Source organism: Paroedura picta, chromosome 9 (assembly GCF_049243985.1).
Source record: "Paroedura picta isolate Pp20150507F chromosome 9, Ppicta_v3.0, whole genome shotgun sequence".
Lineage (NCBI taxonomy): Eukaryota > Metazoa > Chordata > Lepidosauria > Squamata > Gekkonidae > Paroedura > Paroedura picta.
In genome coordinates, this window is record NC_135377.1 from 76,238,363 (window position 1) to 76,256,584 (window position 18,222).

Here is an 18,222-nt window from a genome sequence, read left to right on the forward strand (position 1 = left end):
GGCGTACTCTGGATCCATTTTAATTGCTCACTCTTGGTGTAGAGAGCCAGCTTGGTTTAGTGGTTAGGAGTGCGGACTTCTAATCTGGCACACCGGGTTTGATTCCTCGCTCCTCCACCTGCAGCCAGCTGGGTGACCTTGGGCTCACCACAGCACTGAGGAAACTGCTCTGACCGAGCAGGAATATCAGGGCTCTCTCAGCCACACCCACCTCACAGGGTGTCTGTTGTAGGGAGAGCAAAGGGAAGACAACTGTTAGCCGCTTTGAGACTCCCTCAGGTAGAGAAAAGCGGTACATAAGAACCAACCTTCTTAATATCAGGGCTCTCTCAGCCTCACCCACCTCACAGGGTGTCTGTTGTGGGGAGAGGAAAGGGAAAGAGATTGTAAGCCACTTTGAGACTCCTTTGGGTAGAGAAAAGCAGCATATAAGAACCAACTCTTCTTCTTCCACTGTCACCAGAGGAAAGCAGCTCTAGTAGCAGAAGAGAGCCACAACTTTCAGACCGTGGTATCTTTTTCATCCTTTCCACTTGGACTACGTGGGACCCAGCTGAGGGCAATTATGACTAAGAAAATGATAGGCATGAACACATCACCCACCACCAGTACCTGTAACTGATTTTTGAAGCCTATACAACCTAAATTTCCAGCATCATGTGTCATTTAATATCAAGGTGCAAGCCCTCCAGTTCTAAGCAGTCACTCCACTCTAAATAGACCAGCAATGGAATTCTAAGCACAACAAGAGCCTTGATTTGACTTGACTTTGGTGGACTTAGAAGGAGAGAACCCCAAGACAGTTGCTACAGACTACTGTGTGTGTTTTGGAAAGATTTCCATAGTCTGAAGGAGGCCTTTCTGTCATCTGGACACATGCTACACATGTCCCTCACAGGTCTTTGAGTATGTTAGTCAAATAAAATATTCCCATTTTTTGAGCAGATATAACCTCATTTTTCTCTTGATCCCCCCCCCCCCGAATTAGTTGCAATTTCATGCCTCCCTCCAAGGGAGAGACATATGTAGAATCAGATACCATACCATCTTAAAAATGTAAAAAATTAGGTAGAGGGTTAATTCCCCCCTTTTAAACAATCACATTGTCTTCTGATGCCAATGACAACCTCCTGGACCGTAGCTGCTATTGACTGTGATACAGTAGATCCTGGGTGCCCTGGCCAATGCCAGAGGCCTTGCTGTCAACACAGCAAATGCCTGGAGCTCCGTCATCTCTGTGGACCCTGCTGCCAATGGGGGATCTCCCCAGTGGCCCAAGAGGAGGTCCAGGGAAGGATGGGGGGAGGGAGGGAAAAGACAAGGCTATTGCCAGAAAAGGGCAGGAGGAGAAAGAGGGAGAGGAGGATTGTCAGAGCAAGGTAGGGGGGAAAGTAGGGGGAGGATTTCTAGAGAAGGGGAGAGGGAGAAAAAGAAAGAGAGGGATTGTAAGTGAATTGGAACATAAGAAATTAAGGGAGAAGATTGTCAGAGAAAGGTAGAGAGGAAAGGACTCAATAGTAGGAGGGGTACAATGCACCCTCCCTACAAGTTTCTTGCAGGTCCTCATTTGACTGTATTCTAATAGCCAACTCATACAGATCTGAGAAAAATTAAATCTGAAAAGTGGAGCAGTGAGTGGAAAAGATGGATCAATCACCCATACCTGAAAAATTTCTCAGGTTTATAGAAAATTCTGAAATCTAAAACTCCAACAGGATACAAGAAATTTCTGTAGCTTTAAGAATTTGATGGCACGAGTTGCCATTGCTTGGCAGTTGTTTCTGTCAGTAAAAGACAAGGGTGGGCCCTTCCCAGGGCTGTTTTGGCCCTTGGAGGAGGCAACGACCTGGCAGCAACCCTTGGACATATTTGGCAGCAGCCACCGGGGAACTTCATGCCACACAACTTGCTTGACTCATCAGGGTCTGGGTATTTGCTATGTTCAATAGCAGCCACCCCAGGAAAGCCAGCGCAGTAGAATTGGATTTTGGGTCCCCATTCTGCCCAGGAAACTCACTAGGTTCCTTTGAGCCAGTTACATATCCCCAGCCTCTTACCTCACAGAGTAGTACTTGGAAGATACTTTGACACTTGACCCTTACCAGTATGGCTTCCAACCTGATCGTGGGGTGGCGACAATGTTGGTTGCCTTGATAGATGGTCTCCAGCACCAATTGGATATGGTGGAAAGGACTGTGGCAGACCAAATATCAGCATTCCTTAATGAAGTTTCAGTACTAGGCCTATCCCAGGCAGGCTTCCAGCCTGGCCATGGGATTGAAGCAGTGCTGGTCACCCTGACGGACAACCTCCACCATCAGGTGGACCAAGGAATGTTAGCACTGCTCATGCTATTAGACCTCACAACAGTTTTTGACACCGTTGACCATGACCATCTAGCTCATCACCTTATTAATGCTGGGATACAGAGAACAGCCCTCCAATGGCTGATGGTCCAGGGTTGCAGATAGAGCATTGGAGAGAGACAATCAAAACACAACACACTCACATGTGGAGTCCCACATAGAGCAATCCTCTCTCCAATCTTATTTAAAATCTTGGTGTGCGCTCTTGCCCAGTTGGTACAGTAATTCTGGCTCAGATGTTGTCAGCATGCAGATGACATCTAGCTCTTCCTCCTGATGGATGGCCACCCTGATTCACCACCAGAAGCCTTAGCCAGATGTCTAGAAACAGTGATGAGGTGGCTCAAGCAGAGTCATCTGAAGCTCAAACTTTCAAGATGGAGTTCCTATGGCTAGGCGGAAAGAGTCCAAGCAAGGAAGCACAACTGCCCAACCTGGATGGAGCACAACTATCAGTAGTTCACTCTGCCAGGAACCTGGGCATGATCCTGAACACCTCCCTATCTTTGGAGGCACAGATCACAAGAGTAGCGTGGCCAGATTACAAAATTCTCAGAGGGGGACACAGTGGTCATGGGGGACTTCAATTACCTGGATATCTGCTGGAATATCAACGCTGCTAAAAATGAAAACTCCCATAATTTCTTGACTTGTCTTGCTGACAGCTTCATTTCCCTCTCTACAGAAAGTAGACAGGGGAAATGGGGGGTTACTATTTTAGACTTGATTCTCATCAACAGGGAGGAACTGGTAGATGAGGTGAGCTTGGAGGAGCTGGGAGAAGGAGAACATTATCTCAGGAGCTGACACAGGTGAGCTTGGAGGAGCTGGCCGAAGGAGAGCATTATCTCAGGAGCTGACACAGGAGTTGACTGCTAGCATTATCTCAGGAGCTGACTGCTAGCTCCGCCCTCTATTGAGTAGGCCTTTGTGCTATAAAAGGCTCTTGCTTGCCAGAGGCACATGCTTTCAGCGCGCACAATGCAAACAAAACCCAAAAGACACTTGAGGTCTGGATTAAACCGGAATACTCTGTAAGGAGCCAAGACCAAGAGCTAAACGATTCTTTTCACCTCAGGATCAAGCCGAAGGTTTCAGTAAAGTGTAGGACTGTTTATGGAGCAGTTCAGATGAATCAAAGTGGCATGAAGACTGGAGAAGGTTGCATAGTGACATGTACCATCTGCTGAATGTTTGTCTTTTTACCTCAGGGGGACAATTTTTACAAATGCAGCAAGTGCAAATTAGTGGCTCTGCTGGAGAAGAAGGGCTGGGGATTAGAGAAACGATTGATTACCCTGCAGGAGGAGGGAAATCTATCAAAAGAAAATCAGGAGCACCTAATACAGGAGGGTAATAATTGGAAGAATGTTACACATAGGAGTAGAAGAATAAGGAGAAGGTCTGACCCACTGATGCTCAGCAATCGGTTCCAAGGTCTGCCTGAAAAGGTTGATTCAGGAACCCACAAAGCAGTAGTTCATTTTCTTAGTGGGGCACCAATTCTTGAAATGTTTGGTGAAAATAAACACCATATCACCCACCTGGTACTGTGGGCCCAGCGTCTATTTTCTGTTCACGAACTTTTTGTATTCAGTCTTTGCACTCCGGAGTGCATCTGACACTTCCTCCCATGTGTCCCTCACTCAAGAGGCCCAATCCATCACCCCTTGAGGGAGGCTGTGTGGGTCTGCGGGAGGAGGTTAAAGAGCAGGAAATGGGCATGGGGTGTACCCATTTACCACCTCGAAAGGGGATAACCCTGTGCTCAGGTGGGGAGCATTATTGTAGGCATATTTGGCCAGGGGCAACAGTGGGACTCAGTCATCCTGGTGATAATTTAGGAAGCAGTGCAACTACTGCTCTAACACCTGATTCGCTCGTTCGATCTGGCCATCTGTCCCTCAAAACTTGGAAATGAACTGGCTCCCCCTGTTGATCACCACCTTTGCTGTGAAGGAGTGGAGTCTCAGCACGTGCTGTACAAAAAACTTTGCCAATTTATGGGCACTGGGTCGTGAAGCACAAGGCACAAAATGTTTTACCATTGCTGGGTGGGAAGTCAGTCATTAAATCCATGGAAATTGCTTCCCAGGATCAACTAGGGGTTTCTAGGGGCTTTAAGAGACCTGGGGTCTGTATACAATCCACTTGGTTATGGCACACATGGGGCACCCTTTCACATAGTCCTCCTCATCCCGGTGAAGGCGGGGCCACCAGAATTGCCACATCACCAACAGGTAGGTCTTAGTAAACCCAAAATGCCCTGCCACTTTACAATCATTGCAGACTTCAAGCATCCCTCCACACAGGGAAGCTGACACATATACTTTGGCATTCTTGTACCATAACCCATTGCATTCCTCCAGAGATCCCTTCAGTGAAACCAGCTGGGGGTCCGTGGCCAGAGCCTGATAAAATTCTTCATGGATCCTACCCATTAGATTGAGGCGGACATTTGCACCGCTGCCTTGTTCTTGGTGAGTTGTTCGTGGTGAGTGCGGTTTTTACTACAGCCACCTCTTTCTCCCAGGTCACCCAATTCCTCTTGGCCAGGGTGAACTGGCTGGACAAAGGCATAGTTTTCCCCCTCCCCTCTTTGGAGTAAAATTCCACCCACCACAGAGTTCAAGGTGTCTACCTGCACAATAAAGGGCCATTACATGTCTTGGTGTGTGAGCACTGGCTTAGTGGTGAACAATCGCTTGAGTTCCTGGACATGACCCCGTGCTTGCACAGGGGATACTTTTACCTTTACCTTTATCTGGGAGTACAAATCCCTATAAAAGTTTGTGAATTCTAAGAATGATTGTAACCGCTGCAGTGTGCGGGGGGCAGGTCAAGTCAACACATCTTTTACCTTGGTTGGGTCCATCTGGATCTCCTGAGCCGAGACCCTATACACGGGTTGACGTTTTAAATAAAAGTCTTTATTGGAAGAATTCAGGATCTAAACGTCGCATGTGCTCTCACAGACAGGAACCTTGATAGAGATGCTGATGGGGGTGGAGGTACATAGAATATATACTTGGCAAGGGGCAAGGGATGGGCTTTGGGTGGGATCGGGCATTCACACAGGAAAACAGGGCCATAGCGTTCTTTGATATTGAAAGGTGCCAAAACAGTTCAGCCAGCCATCTGGTGTTTTGCCTAGCAGGGCAAGCTAGCCTTGAAGTAAGATAGCTAGAAGCTGCAAGCTGGACGAGCCTGTGAAATGCAAGTGAGGGAATGGTAGGGGCTTTGCTCCTAGGTCCTGCAGAGGTGCTACAACCCAGCCAGAGTTCCAGGAGCATCAGAGGGAACAAACAGCATCAGAGGAAACAAACAATCTTACTGAATGCAGTCCCTGGGGCAGGAACCAGGGGTTCATGACACCCAGGCCTTTTGGCCAAACTTTATGGTTCAGGGAAGCTCTCCCTCCCCTGCTGTGAGAACTGAGAAACTTTGCTTATCACCCTTGTCCTTGGGTGCTGCAGATTTACAACCGTAAGAGCAGGCCAGATGTTTCCAACTATTCACACCTTTTTAGATCAATAGTCTTTTCCCATGTGAGCCCTCCTCCCTACCTGAGCTACCCCCATTATAAAAACTATCCCCATCTCAGTCACTGCTCCCCTGAACCTACTCTGCTGTGTTTTTCACATCATCTAATGGGATCTTTCAATAAAGACTAGCTTCTTTGCATCACATGTGTCAGGAGCAGTTTTGTTTGAGAGGGTGTCTTCCGATTGAGCGGGATCAGCCTCGGTTTGTGATATAGGGTAGGTCCTTGAAGTGACCTTGCAGAGCTTGCATGAACAAGCTAAAGTCTAGTAACTCTGGGTTGTAAAGGTTGTAGAGGCCCAAGTACCAGTTGGCTGCATCTGCACCCCACATAGCACACCCAGGAGGCCTCATCTGGGAAAATGGATCCACATTTGTCCATGAAGGCCTGCACCTGCACCAGGAAAAATGTCAGCTTCCCGGATGTTCCATCAATGTAGGTGTGTAGATTCTACGCCTTAGCTAGGACACCAGGGATTGGAGGAGGAACTGCACCCATGCCACCTTCTAGGGTCTGCACCATAGTATCTGCAACCATGGTTGTAGTGGATGAGGGTCCTGCAGTGTCCCCTGTAGCCCAGGTCCCATAAAGCTAGCGGGTGGCATTGAGCAAACGCCGAGGCCAAATCCTTGTCAGTCTTGGAAGAATGCCACCATTTGTCCCTGTAATCTCGCTTTGCTGGGCACTAAATTCAGCTCACATCTCCACCATCTCCTTGATCCATTGTTGGACAATTGCAACCCACCACCTCCATCCAGTCAGTGAGGTCGCAGTCGTAGGCTGTGGACATTTGAAGTCCCTGACCGTCAGTCATGTACCTTCCCACTTCAGCCAGGGCACCCCCTCGCTTCAAGCTTGGAATGCTGACGATACAGTAGGATAACAAATAAAATCAGTGTCCAGTGGCACCTTTAAGACCAACAAAGATTTATTTGAGCCATGAACTTTTGAGTGTTGAAAACTCACGCCTAGAATAAATCTTTGTTGCTTTTAAAGGTGCCACTAGACTCTGATTTTGTTTTGTTGTGCTGCTTAAGACCAACACGGCTGCCCACTTGAATCAATGCAGGAGGATACGTAATGAGTTTTTGTGCCTGCTCCAGTGTTCCAAACGTAAGTCTCTGCCATGGTGTCCTTGGGATTTATGCAAGGCAGGCACCAGGATTGGAGCTGGAACTTGAGTCACTTTCCACAGTCACGTTGTCTGAGTGAGGAACATGAGTGCTAATCTTAGGAGTTCCAACCGCCTGTCAAGTTGTTCCTTCTAAAGCAAGAATGTTAACCCAACAAGTATTTTGTCAGAACTGGGGCATAATAGAACAAGCACAGCATACAAATGCCTCGCCCGCACCCCCTCCTGTGAGAACCTGAGAAATGCGGCAGATTTCCAAAGGGAACAGATCAGGCAGATAACAGGGTGCTCAAGGCCATGGTTCTGCCTTCTGAAGACAGGGAAGATGGATTGGGGAAAAAGTTTGAGAGGGAGAAGGGAGGCAAGGAAATGGGTACAATAAACCATCTGGATTTAAACATCAAACTATACACACCAAACAGACCCAAAACAAATGGCAGAAGCACAGCATTCTGACAAAGGAAAGTGGACGTAGTGGGGAAGGGGAAATTAGCACCCCCCCCCCACATCAGTCCTTGTAGGAACTTTACTTCTCCTGGATGGAATTTGAGTGTGTTTGAGATGCTGCGTTCCTGGAGAATGCCACACCAAAGCAGCACTTCACAGCCTTCATATGGCCACCCTGCTGGCAGAATGGATTTTTTGGTCCAATCCCCCCCACCAAAAAAAAAAAAAAACATGGTTCCAGAGCTAGTAAAAGGCCCTGAAATATCTAGACTGGGAAAAACAGATGTTCCCCTTCTCTATGAGGAAGCTGTGATTTTAGTAATTCATGGTTCAAAATAAGATTATGATCATCTGCCAGTGACTTCTAATAATTACTGACTTTAAAACAACTGAAAGAAAAACTGTAACATTGATTTTGAATATTATCTATTTAAGAGCAGCGTGCGCAATATGAACGTTAAATGAAAGTGACTATTTTCTTTTTAATCAGTTACGGGGGGGGGGGGGGAATGATTGTAAGTTTATTGCTCAAGCAAACCTGGAGATTTGTTGTGATCCTTTCATCATTGGCCCATTGGGCTGGGCTCCACCTGCATTCACAGCCTGAGCCAGATCCCATTGCAGGAATGCCCAAAGAGTTGGATCCAGTGCTGGATCCTGGGAAGACATTTGATGGCAGGTGGCTCATGGGAGCTTTGGAAGGACTGGCTTGCTCTTCCTCTTCCCCCTGGCAGAAATATTAATGGAAGGCACCGTGTGCACCATGGCTGTGTGTGTTAGTTGACTCAGAAAGCCTTTATTGGCATACACAATCACAATCCAAGGAAACAAAATGGATTAGACAAGACTATGCTTCCGCACTAGCAAACATAAGTGGTTTATTTGGAACATGCTTCCAAGGGCATCGGCTACCCTGGCAACTTTAATGGGATCCTTTTCTGAAAGCATTAATTTAATGATGAGGGATTTAGAGTTGACTTTGGAATTTAAATCCATCAAATATGACTGGACAGAAGCTTGTTGGGGAGGGAAGACTGGACAGTCCAAAGCAATATGTGGCCGTGTGTCCAGGACTTTACAACCACGTAGACAGAGTCTGATGGAATCTTTCCCAGGACATGCTTGAGGGAAAGGAGCTTACTCTGACAAGAACAAAGGCCCTTCCTAGACAAATGAGAATCCAACTGATTGCGATAAGCAGGTAGGAGTTTATAGTTGGGTGGAATTGGGGGGAGCAGGTATTACATGGAACGGAAGAGGAAGTTTGCATTTTGATATCAAGTCTACGTGTGTTAGTTGTATTGTGTCATTTCTCAAAGTTCTATCATTCATTATCTGTTTTCTATGTAGACATTTTGTTCCACCTTTGTTTTCAAAGTAGAATAATCCCCCCAGGAACAGTTTTCCTGTGGTTTGCTCAGATCTTTTAAAAATCAGTAAATTGCTAGTCTGCAATAGTGCAACATTATAACAATCTATAGTCATAATCCTATCACTTCCGCCATGGCTCTTAACTACTACTACACAAAGCTGGATCTCTCATTTTCAAAATGCATTCCGTATCAAATAAGCATTCATAGCCAGCCGTTTGGAGAGAACTGAGCTTTGGACCACAAAAGAGGTCACTATTATAATTGGGCTTCTTAGGCTAGATATCAAGATTTCTGAATTCTGACATGGAGCAGGTATATGGCTTTCAGCATTTCACCGTTGCATGTGACAGGATATATTGGGTTAATTTGATTGTTAACTTAATGATTTCATAGTTTACTTTTTAATCTATGGCTTGACATTGAGTGGCATATTTTTATGTCTCTTTCAAAATACCAGGAAGCCTACTCCATATGAATGAGCTGGAAGCTCTTCTGAAAACAGATGGACTAACATGTCCATTTGGGGGGGGGAGGGGGGTTTCATTCAGTGTTGCCAGAATGGACAAGGCGATCCTTGTAGGAAGCACCTTGTGTGTCTGTTAGAGTCTCCTTTCCAGGAGCTCCATTTGGAGAGCTGAGCCCTTTTCACTAAAGCCGGCCCCGCCATCCCTGAACAGCAGCAGCCCCTCTTGTCTAGGCTGCTCAGTTAGATAAGGAGAACTGACCCCTTCTGATTCTGTTGCAGTTGGTGTAAGAATGGGTGGAAAGCAAAGTCTTCATGAGAAGGCAGATTGTAGCATTTAAAACAGGATGGTCCTTCAGCTAACAATACTGTTAATGATGATGCTCTGAGACGGAAAAACACCATCCCTCCATCCATCCACAAATGAAGAAGTACTTTCTCCCGCCTTCCTCCAGCTGCTGCCGGTAACCCCTACAAAGTTGTTGTCATGGGATTGTCCCAGCCACGCAGGGGGCTGTATGAGGAGGGGATGTTTACTAGCAGGAGAAAGAGGAAGGCCATTTTGCTCAACTTTTCCTTCTTTCAACTACAGGCCCCCTTGTCAGTTGGTTTTTCTTTGGCCCATGAGCCTTCTCGCCCTTGTCATTACCTTTTCCCGAGTCGCAGGGGTGTTTTGGGGGGAAGGTCTGCCTCTGTGATTGGGTCCACCCCATAATACTTCTCTGTACTGGGGGCTGAAATGCATTTCCTGGTAGTGCTTGTACAGGTAAATGACCAGGACAAAGTTTGAGTCCAGTCAGGTACTTTTAAGACCAACAAAGTACAAGGTACAAGCTTTTGTGTACAAGCTCAGTTAAATTACCAGCCATAGTAAACAAGGCTAATTTGATTCTCAACATAATTGTAGGAGTCATTGAAAACCAATTTAATGAGTAATTTTGAAATACCAAATATGGTTTAAAAATGCTGTGTTCAGTTTTTAAAAGATTCCGCTTATAGGTAGGAAGGGCTCTGCCTTGTTTGCAATGTTTTAAACTTGTTTCATCTAATTTTGATTGCAGTTCTTATGACAGAAGGTGCACAATCTTCTCTTAATGACTGACTGAACCGTGTGTGTCTGTTTTTCTTCTAACCTCCACAATTCTGTTCCTCTCCAGATCTTTCATGAACCCTTTTTCCTGGATGATGGTTGCCTCCAATAAGATTTCAAATACGCATTCAAATGTGTATGTACTTGAATGATTGATTCATTTCTAGCACATTTTAAAAAGAGGGCAAGTTGGATTGGACTCCAACCTCCTTGATGCAATGCATTCAGACATATTCTCTTGCTACATATTACTTGGTTTTATCATGTTGATTTCTATGTTGATTTCCATTTTCCCCCAAAATTCAGAGCATTATGAAGACTTACTCCCCCCTCCACAAAAAAACTCACCCCTTTATAGTAAAAATTTGGAAGGTCATAGTTTGTGTACTGCATGCATATTTGGGTCTCTTCAGGTGCTTGCCCGCTCCCCCGCTGCCTGTGAAGATCAAGGGACCCTCAAGGCTATGTCTGCATGTGCACATACCACCTCTCTGTGACCCAGTTAATCAAACCAATGCAACCAGTGACAAACAAAAAGGAAACAGAAACCTCCATCAGCTTGGCTGGCCCACCTGTTTCTGGCCAGATACTCTTGAGAGGGGCACCATGATCCCCTGCCAATAGAAGCTTAATGTCAGCACTTAAAATGCTGAAATAAGACTGTAGGTATAAAAAGCCAATTAAGGTACTTTCCTCTTTCACAGACATTATCATTTGGCACTATATGAAGCACTGATTTTGTTTTACAGAAATTATTTATGTCCGTGCTTGTGAACTATTATAATTCCTTTTGTGCTTTTCATAGGTGTGCATGTTGTATTCCAGGGATCAGTATCATCCATCATGGCATTTAAATATATGTGATATGAAGACAGTAGGCAGGGGGAAATAGCTTTACACGTCATAATTTTTGCAATATTTCCCAGAGTGGCTTACAGTCACCTACCCTTCCCCTCCCCGCAGTAGGTAGATCCCTGTGAGTTCGATGTGGGTGAGAGAACTGTGGTTGGACCAAGGTCACAAGGACTGGGAGGGAGTGAGGCTGGCCGGCTCTCTGGAAAGCAGTTTGACTGAAGTGGCCACTTCTAGTTTAACAATTGTGAGGGCTGTCTTAATCTATTGGCCATGGCAAATGGAAATACTGCATTTCCTCAGCTTCACACCTGCAGACTCTTCTGGCCCACTCATGCTGTTTGGTGCCACGTTCACCCAAGTAATACTCCTAACACACTTTTAATCATGTTCCTTAATGCCAGGCCCTCGGGTTAAGGGTTGGATTTAATTTTGAACCCTGGAAAGGTCTCATTTTCAGAGTGCAGGCATCTAGACAGCAGGAAGAAGAGTTCTTCACCCATCAGCTTCTTGTGTGGAAGGGGCCTTCTATTTAAATAAAAAGAGCCCCATCCTGGAAAGGGATGTCATGACTCAGGCTTATCATGTTAAGGTCAAACCAGAATTCTTAAAAGGAACTTGCCATGCAAAATCCTGATGCTGCAGAGCGGGTGCAAGAGGTGTTCCCCCTTCCCACCCCAGCTGGCCCCAGGTGTTCCTCGTGTTTTTGTGTTGAAAGGAGAGAAAGAGAGCCCTTCTCGTTATAGCCTGTAGGTACCAGGCTTTTGATTGGTGAAACACTGTGGACTGGATAAGGGAAGCATCATGCTGCCCTGCTGGGCCACACTGAAATGAGTCTCTGTTCCTGCAGCTAGAGAGCCATAACCAAAACACAGTCCAAGAACAGCATTGCTAGCAGTCTGTGATGAAGCCCACAGAGACAGAATCATAGAATCATAGAATCATACAGTTGGAAGGGGCCATACAGGCCATCTAGTCCAACCCCCTGCTCAACACAGGATTAGCCCTAGCATCCTAAAGCATCCAAGAAAAGTGTGTATCCAACCTTTGCTTGAAGACTGCCAGTGAGGGGGAGCTCACCACCTCCTTAGGCAGCCTATTCCACTGCTGAACTACTCTGACTGTGAAAATTTTTTTCCTGATCTCTAGCCTATATCGTTGTACTTGTAGTTTAAACCCATTATTGTGTGTCCTTTCCTCTGCAGCCAATGCAGAAGACAGAGTGTGATCCAAAAGCATGCCAGACATCGTGTCTGGGAGTCAGTCCTGGGGCAGGGGAGACAGGTGGGGCGTGAGGTACTAGAACAGGTAGGTTGGGTTCAGAGAAGGGCTGGGACAAGTCACAGGAATTAGGGCACAGGAGACAGGTTACCTGGAACAAGGAGTGTCACAGGTCTGTAGAGCAAGCCAAGGTCATATTCCAGAAGACAAACCAGGAGAGCTTCGCCAGGAGTCAGGAATCCAGACGGGTGGGCAGGGAACACTGATGTTGCAACTACAAAGCCATCTGGATTCCATTGCCTTGTGTCAGGAATCAGGCTGAGCCCAGCCAGTGGAGTCCCAAGTAAAAGCACATCCGAAATCCAACAGCCGGTTGCAAATTTCCAAGAAGAGCTTCATTAGGCAAAGTCCACAGATCGCTAAAGCAGGCCAAGATCTTCCTAAGCAAAGATCTTGATAATAACAAAGTACAGGGGGACCAGGTGGGGCAGTTATAGGGCTCACCAGATAGGGGAGGGGGACCCAGAAGGTTTCGGCAGGAGAGCAGAAAGAGGTGACAAAAGAGAGCCTGTTCCCAGGCTGCCAGATGGCCAGGAGCCTTATCGGGAGGTTGGCACATTGTTGAGACTTTGTTGTCTCCGCAAGGACACTTACAGTAAGATTGATACCTTTGGTGGAGCTCCTCACCCGCTGGAAAAGGAAGGGAGTGAAGTTCTCAGAAGACAGGTTTATTGCTTTATGGCCTTGGCCAGAACCGGCCGGGGAAGACATAGAAGTGTGAGAATATGCAGGGTCGGGACAGATCAGGATGGCATGAATTAGGGGATTCATGACACTTGCCTCCCCTTAAGGGCCCCCCTCAGGCACCCGCGGCGACGGGGGCTGGGCCAGGCTTGCCGGGGAAGCGGGCGTGAAAGTTGCGGAGGAGGATGGGAGCGGCCACGTCCTCCGCGTCCACCCACTCATTGTCGGAGTCGGGAAACCCCTTCCAAGAAACTAAGTATTGCAGCTGCTTACGGAAGAAACGGGAATCAACGATGTCGGCCAGCTTGTAGTGGGTGTCCTCCCCCACCATGGCGGGGGGAGGAGGACGGGACTGAGGGTGCCAAGCGTCAGGCGGGGGGGCTTTTTTGACCAAGCTGACATGGAAAACTGGGTGTACTTTGCGATAAGCTTTTGGGAGGTCCACCCGTATGGTAACTTCGTTTAGCACTTTTACCACTTTAAAGGGGCCAACGAATTGGTAGCTCAGCTTTTTGCACGGTCGCCTATTCTTGAGGTGTTTTGTGGAAATGTACACCTCGTCCCCCACGACGTAGGGGGGGGACTCTGTCGCTTCCAGTCAGCCCACCATTTGAAATCAGCTTTTGCCTTCCCCAGGGACTCTGTCACCTCTCCCCAGGCCTCCCGTACCCGGGCCGCCCACTCGTCGACCCCCGGCGGGGTGGCAGAGGGGTCCCCCGGTGGCTTTGTCAAAGTGGGGAATGGGGGTGAGGCGTAGCCATGCACCAGCTCAAAGGGGGATTTCCCCTTGCTGGAGTGCGGCGCATTATTGTACACGTACTCCGCCAGGGGCAAGAGGGAAACCCAGTCATCCTGATGATAGTTTAGGAAGCAGCGGAGGTATTGTTCGAGCACTTGGTGTACACGCTCCGTCTGCCCATTTGTAGCGGGGTGGTACGCGGAGCTGAGCCCCCGGGACACGCCCGCCAGGGTCATCAGGGCCCCCCAGAATTTGGCAACGAATTGTGCCCCGCAGTCACTGATTATTTTGCGGGGGAACCCATGGAGTCTTACCACGTGGGCAACGAACAGTTCCGCGAGGCGTTGTGCGGTGGGCAGACCCGGACAGGGCACGAAGTGGGCCTGTTTCGAGAATTGGTCCACCACCACCCAAATCACCATCTTCCCCTCACTAAGGGGTAAGTCCGTGATGAAATCCATGGAGATGATCTCCCAGGGGCGATCAGGAACTTCCAGGGGCTTCAACAGGCCCTGGGGCTTCCCCACGCCCCGCTTGTGCGAAAGGCAGACCGGGCAGCCCGCCACGTATTACCCCATGTCGCGGCGGGCTCCCGGCCACCAGAACTGGCGCCGAAGCAACCCCCACATTTTCAGGAAACCAAAGTGCCCAGCGGCCTTGCTGTCATGGCACAATTCAAGAATCTGTTTGCGGAGAGAGGCGGGGATGTACAAGCGGTCCCCCCTGTACCAGACCCCCTCGTGGGCGCGTAGCTGCGAACGGAGGTTGGCCAATTGTGGGTCAGGCCCAAGGGCCGTTCGGAACTCCGATAGAGGCACTAGGGGCGGGGCCCCCGGAGATGCCAGCGTAGGGCCCTGGACTCGTTGACCCGCTGCCTTGGCCTGGCTACGGGTTTGGACCAGGAGGCCCAGCTGTTTCGGGGTGAAAACCGTGTCGACCGGGGGGCCCTGTGCTCGCCCGGGTGCATGCGGGAAAAAGCGTCCGCCATGAAGTTTTTCCGACCAGGAATGTGCACCAGGGTGAAATCAAACCTGGAGAAAAAGTCAGCCCATTGGATTTGTTTGGTGTTTAGCGTACGCGGTCTCCTCAGGGCTTCTAAGTTTTTGTGATCGGTCCAGACCTCTAACGGGATGTTGGACCCTTCCAGGAAGTGGCTCCAGGTAGTGAGGGCGGCCTTTACAGCCGCTGCCTCTTTCTCCCAGATGGGCCAGTTCTGTCGGTTGGGGAGAACTTACGGGAGAGGTAGGCGCAGGGCCGCAATTGCCCCCGCCCCCCTCTGTAGGAGAACCCCCCCGATGGCTTCGTTCGAGGCGTCGACCTGCACCACGAAGGGTTTGTCGGTCTCGGGGTGGGCGAGGATGGGCTCGGAAGTGAACAGCCGTTTGAGATGTTCAAAGGCTTGTGTGCAGTCCAGGGTCCACGGTAGTGGTGCCCTCGGACGGCCGTCCCGGGTGCCCTTCCCCTTGGTCTGCAGGAGGTCGGTGAGGGGCAGGGTCACCTTGGAGAAGCCGGGGAGGAAGTCACGGTAGAAATTGGCGAACCCGAGGAAGGATTGGAGCTGGCGGCAGGTTCGAGGGACCTCCCAGTCTAGGACAGCTTGGACTTTGGCTGGGTCCATCCCAATCCCCTCCCCGGAAACCCGATCGCCCAAGAAATCAACCTGGGGTTTGTGGAACTCACATTTCTGAAGTTTGGCGTACAGCTTGTGGTCGGCGAGGCGGCACAGGACCTCCGGCACCAAAGCCGTGTGCTCCTCCTCCCCCTTAGAATAAATCAGCACGTTGTCAACGTAAACCACCACCCCCCGGTACAGCAGGTCATGCAACACCTCATTAATTACATTCATGAACACGCCCGGAGAGCCGCTTAAACCGAACGGCATGACGAGATTTTCTAATTGTCTAAGTGGGGTGTTGAATGCTGTCTTCCACTCGTCTCATTTGGCGATGCGGACCCAAAAGTAGGCATCCCGCAAGTCCAGTTTAGTGAAGATGCATCCCTCCCCCAGGCGACTAAGCAAGTCCTTGATGAGGGGGAGGGGGTAGGCGTTGACGCGAGAAACGGCGTTGATCGCTTGGTAGTTGGTGCAAAGTCTGAGGGAGCCGTCCTTCTTAGCAAACAGGACGGGGGCCGCCATGGAGGAGGTGGCGGGGCGAATGAACCCACGGGCCAGGTTTTTGTCCACAAAGGCGCATAACTCACGGAGTTCGACCGGGCTCATGTTGTAGAGCTTCGTCTTTGGGAGCTTCGCGCCGGGGACCAGTTCGATGGCGCAGTCGGTTGGGCGGTGGGGGGGGGGAGTTGGTTGCACTCTTCCTCCGAGAAAGCCTCAGCCAGGTCCCGGTAACAGGCGGGGATCCCCTCGTCGGACTCGGGGTAGAGGCCTATCGCCCTCAGCCATGGGTTGAGGGTGGCGGGGCTTTCGGACCACGGGACCACCGTTCCCACGGTGGCCACCGGCGGTGCTTCTGGCTGGTCGCGGTACCAAAAATGCAGCTTGCAGTTGGGGTGAGAAAAGACCAGGCGCTTTTCATCCCAGTCGATTTCAGGGTGGTGCAGGTCCATCCAGTCCATGCCGAGCAAGATGGAGAAGCCCGCGACGGGGGCTATGGTGAGCGAAAGGCGCTCCCAGTGGGGGCCCAGGTTTAGGGCGAGGGCGTTGGTGGCGTGGCGGATTGCCCCCCCCGCCCACCGGGGCTCCATCTACCTGTCGCATGATGAACGGCTTGTCCAGGTCGTCCAGCCTTGCTCCCAAGGCTTGCGCACCAGGGAGCTGGAGCAACCGGAGTCCACGCATACCTGGACCTCGACCCTGATGTCGGCCTCCTCGTTGATTAGTACAGCCGGGAGGAGGATGGGGGGTAGGACTCGTCTGGGAGGCGCCGGTGTGCCGACTGGGAGGGTCTGCCAAGGGGCGCCCGTCAGGACGGACCGTCCTCGTTTCCCAAGCTGTCAGATTGAGAGGACTCAGGGCTGGCCCGGGAGGAGAGCTCGGTGTCCGTCGAAGAGGTGGCCAGGGCAAGGAGTGCCCTGGGCCCCTCTTCCTTGCCGGCCGGCTTGTCGGTTGTACGCTGTAGATCGGTGGGGGGGCGCGGTTTGCTCCTGTCTTGCCTTCGCCAACCGCGTCGGGCACACCGAGGCGAAATGGCCTTTCCCCCCGCATTCATGGCAGAGCCCCAATTGTTTGCGCTTCTCGCGGTCAGGAGTGGGCGCGGAGGTCGACTAGGCGGCGATCGGTCTGGGAGCCACGGGGGCCTTGTCCCCCCGCGACGACCGCAACAGGCGGGCGGCCTCCTGGCGGCGGTGGTAGGCCCTGTAGTCAGCGAGGTTTGCTTCGATCACTCCGGCGGCGTCGATCCACTGCTGAAGGTTTCCGTCCTCGGGGGGCCCTCAATTGAAGACCCCGTCGGCCACGGGGAGATCCAGGCCGTCTACGAAGGCGGTGATGATCTGGGCGTCGTTCATGGTGGGGATTCTGGCCACTATCACATGAAAGTCGATGACATAGTCCATCAGTGGCCTCCCCCGCTGTTTCAGTTCGGCAAGCGCCTTTTTCGCTTTCCGCTCACAAAAAGGGTCACTGAAGGCGTCCCGGAGGGTGGCTCTGAAGGATTCTAAGGAGGTGGCCGCCTCCGTTCCCCGCTCATACTGGGTGATCCACCACTCCATGGCCTTGCCTTCCAGGTTGCAGCCCAGGGTGCGGACTAGGTCCGCTTCGTTCCGGAAGGAGTCCCCCCATTCCGCCAAGAAACCATCCACCATAATTAAAAAGTAGGTGAGCCTCTCCGGCGAACCATCGAATTTCACCTTGAATTTCCAGCCACCCAAGTGGTCGTGGCGCTCCCCTCGGGCGGCTCCACCTTCCGGGCGTTGTGGGGGCGGCCGGGCGGGTGAAGGCGGGGGCGTGGCGGGCGGTTGAGGCTGAAGAAGGGGGGGCGGGTGCTGGGTGTCCACGGCAAGAGGGGCATAAGGCTCCCTCCTCGGGGCTGCAGGGCGCTCCCACTCCCATGCCCGTAGGTCTCCTCGGGGCGCCGGAGGCTGCTCTGGGGGCGTGGGGATCCGCGTCGGGGGCTCCCCCCAAGGGCCCGATAGAAACGTTCCGGGGTCCGGGGCCCCCGGCTGGGAACGTGATGGTGAGGCTTCCCCCCTCGGGCGGCGGGGTTCTTGGCGCGAGGGCGGCTCGCTGAAGACTGTGAGCCTTTTGGGCCCCGGCCGGGGCTCTGGCACAGTGTCGACATCGTCCTCCTCCAG

General features: G+C 50.7%; 1 protein-coding gene across 13 annotated transcripts in view; it reads left to right on the plus strand.

Annotated features, from left to right (window-relative positions):
• Window positions 1-18,222, plus strand: part of CTNND2 (catenin delta 2) — a 671,801-nt gene that overhangs the window by 396,588 nt on the left and 256,991 nt on the right. For 7 of the 13 annotated variants that reach the window (XM_077353364.1, XM_077353370.1, XM_077353371.1 and 4 more), the window contains one exon: window positions 10,483-10,551. The exons of the other annotated variants lie outside the window; for them this stretch is intronic. In XM_077353364.1, coding sequence (XP_077209479.1) covers window positions 10,483-10,551 — 69 coding nt within the window. The remainder of the gene's footprint in view (window positions 1-10,482; window positions 10,552-18,222) is intronic. 13 annotated transcript variants of the gene reach the window in all.